The sequence below is a fragment of the Pavona decussata genome, unplaced genomic scaffold (genome assembly GCF_977016875.1).
Source record: "Pavona decussata unplaced genomic scaffold, jaPavDecu1.1 SCAFFOLD_217, whole genome shotgun sequence".
In the NCBI taxonomy this organism is placed as follows: domain Eukaryota; kingdom Metazoa; phylum Cnidaria; class Anthozoa; order Scleractinia; family Agariciidae; genus Pavona; species Pavona decussata.
Genome location: NW_028145622.1, coordinates 1475319 through 1482632, shown reverse-complemented (window position 1 = coordinate 1482632; position 7314 = coordinate 1475319). Strand labels below are relative to the sequence as shown.

The 7314-nt window shown below is 39.0% G+C and overlaps 1 protein-coding gene and 1 long non-coding RNA gene across 2 annotated transcripts; one reads left to right on the top strand and one right to left on the bottom strand.

Moving 5' to 3' along the window:
• Positions 1-1050: 1050 nt before the first annotated feature.
• Positions 1051-3836, bottom strand: LOC146459749 (calcium homeostasis modulator protein 6-like). Its single transcript, XM_085089020.1, has one exon. The coding sequence runs from the start codon at positions 3735-3737 to the stop codon at positions 2799-2801; it is 939 nt and encodes a 312-aa protein (XP_084945146.1). The 5' UTR covers positions 3738-3836; the 3' UTR covers positions 1051-2798.
• A 164-nt stretch (positions 3837-4000) lies between these two features.
• Positions 4001-6920, top strand: LOC146459748 (uncharacterized). Its single transcript, XR_014857837.1, has 2 exons — positions 4001-4534; positions 6727-6920. It is a non-coding gene; the product is annotated as an uncharacterized LOC146459748 (long non-coding RNA).
• Positions 6921-7314: the final 394 nt, after the last annotated feature.

Here is a 7314-nt window from a genome sequence, read left to right as displayed (position 1 = left end):
TGTAAACCTGATTGAACTTATACCGTGTATGAATAAAGATTACTTATTTAGTTCTAATACTTTCTTCTGTTGTAGTAATTACCTTGCTCGGATGTGTCCTAACGAAGCAGATCACACATTTATCGACATATTATGTTGCGACTCACTGTGTTGGTAGTCTGAGCCTGGTTGTTCCAAACGCTAATCCACGATTAAAAGTTAACCGAGGTTTAGATCTTGCTCATTATAGTTGTTTTTGAATGCTAAATTGAGGAACAAAAGTCTTTGGAAGAATCTTAACTCATCAACAATTAAAGAGCTTGGGGGCTGGCATGGTGCCTGGCATGGAAGGTTGGTGGAGCCAGGCGGAATCAGGCACGGGGAAGGAGGTCAGGTATCCATGGCAACCTTGCAAGGGGCCACCACCAACGGCACCATAACACTGAACCCAATCAGTGGAATACTTATCTGACCCAAATACTTACCAAGGGAGGGTGGAGAGGGGGAGAGGGGAGGAGCTTAAAAATAAGGCAAGCAAAATGACCCCAACAGAAAACTCAAAGGTCACCCCTGAGCCAGACGAGAGGCGACCGCTGACCGGCATTGAGCCAACTTTGACCTTGCCTCAATTACATTTAGCCACATTTAACAAAGTTCATGTTAATCCAGGATTAGTTTATTCAGTCTTTGAACAGCTGCGCCATGAAGTTGAAGTGGAGAATAATACTGAACAAGGATTATTATTTCATCCCATTCAATTTCTTTACTTTCTCCAAAAAATTGAGACTATGTACAAGCATTATGCACTCAAGAATCATAAAGCAAAAAATAAATAAGAAAATACACTAGCTAACTAGTTCAAATTATGTACTTGCGTAAGTTATTCCACTTGAACAAAATAAAATCAATAAATAAACTTGCATAATTTTGAAGCTGGCCAAAAATATAAACAAGAACATGACAACTAATAAGGTGTATTTGCCTTACTCTGCACCCATTGAAAATTTGAATATTAATAATAATAATAATAATAATAATAACAATAACAATAACAACAACAACAACAACAACTCATTTTACTATTTTATTTTTAACTACAGATGAGTGTAAATTTCATTTCTTTTTTCACTCCTCAGGTTGAAATTTTTCAATTAAAATTGTGCCATTATCTTTTCTACTCCAGGGAACCATTTTGTAAAGAACTTATTTCTCTGGAGCTTAAATTTCCATATATTTATGGTAAAATAAACAAAAGTTTGCTGTGATAAGATGCAAGAACCAAACACAAATGTTTGCACTGCCTTTAGAGTATGTCTTTTACAAATTAAGGTTCAAAAATTAGTGTCTTCTTCCATACAATTTCCTCCATTTTCTCCTCAATGATTTTTTTTTGGCACAGGTAATGTCCATATCTGTAAGTCTGCTAAAGCCAGCAAACACACTAGGTTCATTTTAACTGCCCATTGTTACGACTGGCGAAAACTGCCATAATTTGCGTGGCACTCCGATGGTGATTTTTGCCTCTTTCCATCAAAATTGCAGATATCTGGCCTGTCAGATATTAGCGATTAAATTTGCCGTCGTTCATGTAGTATGTCTGCTTCTGCAATTCACTTGTCAGTGCAAATCACCAACTAATTCAACCAATCAGATTGTGCAATTTTGTCACGACTATTCAAAAACGAGTGGAAAATTGCACGTTGGGCATAAAAAAAAATCACCTAGTGAGTACCTGTGTGAAGTGGCAATAAAATTTCCTTGCAATTTTCAAGGTGGATCAAATTGGACTCGAGCGGTTTATAAAATTTTCTAGAGTGTCACTGGTTTAAGGAGGCTCATAAGGGTTTTTCATTGTTGTAGTTTTTGCGAAAATGATGAAAGATTACAAAAAATTGTTTCTGACCATATGAACAAACTATAAACAGTTTCCAAACTCAGTTGTTGGGCAATACCTTAAAGCTAGTTCTGGTGTCATAGTGGTTACCATGGAAACAGGTCAGCTCTACAAAAAGGACCTCTAATTTTAAGTTTCTGAAAATAATCATCTTATATCGGTGACCTACCATTTTCTATTACTTTGTTGGAAAGCACCCGAAATTCTTTAACTCCTCTGGTAATATGACAAAAAGTCATCCAGTAGATCTTAAAAAAGGCATTTTTTTCATGTACAGAAAATTCTACTGGATAACTTTCTCCCAAACGTTTCTATTTGGAATGGAATACTGAATGTAGCATGCATACAGAAAATCAAGAAAGGTCACCGAGCAAAATTGCGAGATAAAAAGAAATGTTTTCTGCAGCTTTTATTTTCAGTTCCCAGGTGTTGTCATAGAAGTTTTGATTCATTCAGCTGACACGTACACACTAGGCCCCATTTATATGGAGAACAGTTGACCCGGGTAGAAGGGTCACTCACCTACCCGAGCTACCCTGGGCGAGCCAACTTTTCCTACACTTCCTTACAAAACTTGGCGAACCGTTTACATGAGAAACAAAAAGTTGGCTCGTATGCTGGTAGGGTCACCCTCCTAGCCGGACCAACTTTTCTCCATATAAACACTTTGGTTCGCCTAGTGGGGTCAACTCTGTCAAGGCAAGACAATCAGAGCATGCGCGAGCGCTGTTGGCTCTGGCAAAGGGGTCAACTTTTTTCTCATATAAATGCTCGCTGATGTTGACTCGGCTGGGAGGGTGACCCTCTTTCCCGGGACAACTTTTCTCCATATAAACAGGGCCTTAGTTATGGCATGGGTGGGTGACGCGTGCGCACTCTGCTAAGAACCCTTTTGAGTCTCCTTAATGCAAATCTAGGTTAATGTTCATGTATGTGTTGTGTACACAATAGGCCGTAATTCTATGTCTCCCGCTGAGGAAGATTTTCCACGCGTGCCTGTTACTGGAGATACAGTGTTAGTAACAGTCGGACAGGTATCATCTGCGTTTGGTTCTTCCTTGTCCACTCGAAAGGGTGCATTCAAATCACCAGCATGCCGGGGGAATCGCACTTTCAGCTCATCCTCAATGAGGTTTATTTGATCATTGTGCTTTTTTTCTTTGTATTTGTCAAATAAACGATCTATCAACTCTTTGGCGTCTTGTTCCGCTAGGGGTTGTATTCTCTCGTTGAAAAGAGACACGGCCTTGTCTGCTTGGTATTCTTGAAAAGCGTGCCTTCCCAGCAGTTTTGGATCAATTGGCATGCATAGACGATAAACTGTGACAAATATTGTCGATAAAATCACTAGGCCAAGAAGTAAACCCCATGCTATCAACTGTGACAAAGTTTTTGCATTAGCAAACTTCTTGTTTATCGCATCTTTCTCAGCACTGCTGTTTGCCTTTGCAAGAGCTGCGCTTAAGGGCCCGAACTTGGCACACACGTAGTAATCTTCTTCCACAAAAGCGTACATCAGCCAAATCAAAGGCGGCATGAACGAAACGAATACGCTGTTTTTCGTCTTCAACAACAACAACTTCTTTTCACGCCATTTTAGAAGACAACAACCGGTAACAACTTGCCAAAACGACGAGGAAGCCAAAAGCGAGAGACAGAACAGGAAAATCGAAGGACCGACGATAAATAGGCTGCCATAAATATTGAAATGCTCCTCGGGACACGAGAAGACGATGTCGTTGAGAAATTCTTTGACGCCATACAACAACAGAGCCGCCACGACGGTTTTAAGAGGAACTTCGTTCGATTGTGCAACGGCTTTGAAAGCACTTACCATACTAGTTAAAACGGTCGCAAGAGACATTGTTCATCTGTTTTTTCGAACCTTCTTCTTGTAACTGTGTGTGTGTCAACGATGTTCTGATTTGATTCACTGATTATAATTAAGCTGTGTATGTGCGGATGCGGCATGCAGGCAGCTACTGTAACTACGCGTCACGCCAAGAGAAGCGAGCGGTTGGGTGCTACAGTAGGTCACGTGGGAATAACGCAGTATCCTTTCCCCCGTGGGTTGCGTGACGCGAGGATATTTTTTTTTCCACCGGATCCAGGGGCGGGGGAGAACACTCGATAGCGCCTGGCACTTTTTTTGTATCTGAATCATCCAACAAAAGTTGACGTCACATCCGGTCAAATTGGCGCCCAGCAGCCTGTCTCGGCGAAGTCGAATTATGGCGTCCGGGTCAGGCATGATTTCTTCGGATTTTTGAGCCATCAGTATCAGGAATTGTGAACTGTGGATATGAAAGATGTTGTAAAGATATTGCTTCGACTTCATGAGCAAGGGTTTTCCAAAGAAGTGATTTTTTTTCTATTGTTTTGACGGAAAATACGAGACAGCTAAGCGTCGTGTCATGGCGAAAATTTCACACTCTCAAAACGAGTGGCGTTCAGACTTTTGGCTCTTGTGGCTTCTGATCGTTCGAAAGCTGAAATTTTAATAGCCTATCCCGTGTGCAACATAATGGAGGAGACATCGTCAGTCATAGTTTGCAGTGTTAACATCGGGAACCTAATTATCACTCGACGTGAAGTGTTGGAAGCCTGTATCATTGAAGCTGTTCCTATTGTCTTCGTGGTAAGGGACTCGTAATCTTCGAGGTGAGTAAATGTAGTTATCTTCATTTCCAGTTCTTTTCTGCCGACGTGGGTACCTTTACATGTGGGCTTTAGAGTAATAAGTCGGTTTTGTGCTTCGTAGTTCTTTAATAAAGACGCAAGTGACGTTTAATTAATAAATAGTTCATATCATGTTGTCCTGCAAGTGCAGGCTTGAGGAGGGGCTTGAGTCAGAAAAATTAATGTATCTGCGTGGCCTGGTTCATATTGCTAGTGTGAGACAGTTGTTAAAGTTATTGATGTCAAGCCATCTTAAACAATAAATTAAATAGCATTATTGCGAATGACATTATTTCTCAAGTATTGAAAGAAACAACCCCTTCACCCTTTACTTCATCTGCACTCTCACCACTTGGGTGCTCATGGGTTAAGGCTTTTTATACATTTGTACTATAATTATGCACATGTGACATCAAACTGTGGTAAGAACAAACAGTATGCCACAAGCCACAAGCTAGCCAGAGACAAGTGGCATGACCGATGTTCTTACCTTGTTTTGATGTCCTCTTTGGGTTATCAAAGGACACATGGAAGGCCAAATGGACTTTGAAAACTCTTTATGGCTGACAATATCATTTGTACATCATATAATTATTTACCAGTTATTTCAGTTATGTTAGTTGGTGCCAAATATTTAAGGGTGGGGAATTGTCTTTTTCTCTGTGTCCAAGGTTGGGAAAGAGAACATAAAGTAAAAAAAATATTGCAAATTCCTGGAGGTTATCTAGCAGCAGAAATTGACACATACATTAAGTTCTAATAACATTGTCTCCTTTGAACCAATGAAATTCAAAGTTCATTTTGACAAGGAATTTTGAGTTCTGTTCAGTTCAATGAAAAAGCAAAAGTTCAATAACCACACAATCGGTTCAAAAACCACACATCAGTTCATTGACAGTAGACCTCAATATTGTTTGAATAACTATAGGTGAAAGGTTTTTTTATTCCATTGGGGCAGATAAGAGGAGAGGGGAGGGGAGAGGGTTTTACGGTAGCGTGGTCCATACAATTCAATAAAAAAACAAAAATTCAATAACCACACAATCAATGCAAAAACCCACATTCGTTCAGTGACAGTAGGCAATTGTAAGAATAACTATATAGGTGAAATATTTTCTATTTCAATGGGACAGGTAGGAGGAGAGGGGAGGGGAGAGGGTTCTATGAGAGCGTGGTCCATATTTGAGAGTAGGCAAAAAGTACAAGTGAAACTAACAAGTATCTATGTATTACAAATAATGATAACAGGCTCACACTTAAAAATCTATTGCCCACTTATCCATCACCCATTGTTTGTCTTTGTAATTATATTTGGCAACAGCTGCCCAATAATGTAGCTTTTTCTTGTACATAGTTCTACTTCCTTCTTGTTAATGATGCAGATTAGTGGCCCGTTGGTAAATTTGTAAAAAATGTAGAAGTCCTATGGTTCATTGAAAATTAAAAAGTCAAATAACCATAGCAACAGTTCAAAAAACACACATCAGTTCAGTGACAGTAGACCTTAAATGTAAGAAAAACTATAGGCGATGTGTTTTCAACTTTCTCTCCCTCATGCTTTTCAAGGATACAAATGAGAGGCCTGTTTGTAAATTTCATATTAGTTCAATTCAAACAAGGCTTAAAAATTCAATCACCACACCAAAACAACAAACTTGCCACCCCTCCCCCAAAAAAGGGGATTATAGAAATGTATATATATTTATTAACCACCTGGCCCCAGTTGTTTTCGGATAACTTTATCCGCTGGATAAGGCACTATTCAGGGTCTTAAATATACTTCACGTTAAACGTTGTCCAAGGTTTTCGTACACTCCCAAACTTAACTGTAGTTAGGGTGTGCATATTCGCTTGTACAAGAGGAAATACTGAAATCTTTGCACAGATTGAAACTGACGGATAGTGACTTATCCACTGGATAAAGTTATCCAGCCTTTGAACAACTGGACCCTGGGTGATAGCAGACCTCAAAATTAAGAAAATTTACTGGTGTGGGTGTTTTTAGTTCAATGGGTCTTGCAGGTAGGGAAAGGGAAGGAAGTGGACAAATATGTTTGCATTATATTTATAGGGTTTATTTGTTATATTACCATGGTTTAGAATTTTCCTCACCTAGATAAAATTTTTAGGGATTTAATGTTTTTAATTTTTCGTTTTAATTATTTTATTTTTAGAGATTTAAACAAAAACTCAAAAGGAAAGAGACCGGCAAATCCCCCTGAGACGGCAAGAAAGGAAACAGACAGGGAAAGGAAGAATGCGACAAGACCGGGAGTAACTGCAATGGCCACTTAGCTACAGCGTATATGATTTATTATAATTTACTATGTGTGAAAGTCTAATAAATGTCTGCTGACAATAATTTTCACATTGCGGTGATTGGTGTACAGCATCGTATTTGATTACATTGACGTATTCTTATGATCCAAAATTTGGTCAGCCAAGCTGACCAGCCATAAGCCTTAGCTGGGCAGCCACCTGCTTTGCCTCCATTACTGTTTTTTTTTAAAATTTTTTTGGTTTACTTTTTAACTGACTCTTCTTGTCTCTTGAATCTTCTCGCAAGTGCCACAATCCCTGTTTCCCTTTTTGCAAGCTCCTCCTTGTCTTCTGCTAACTGCATGTCATCGCAGTTTCTTCCGGTCTTGGTTTCTTTTTTTAATTTTTTTTTGTTGCAAATTTCTTTAAAGGGTTATTTTATTTCAACAACGTAATGAGCAAAAACAGTACATTTTATACTATAATATTATAATTACTAAAAA

Bases quoted from the DNA above. Each gene is read 5' to 3' on its own strand.
- LOC146459749 (XM_085089020.1), bottom strand. From the start codon at position 3,737: ATGTCTCTTGCGACCGTTTTAACTAGTATGGTAAGTGCTTTCAAAGCC.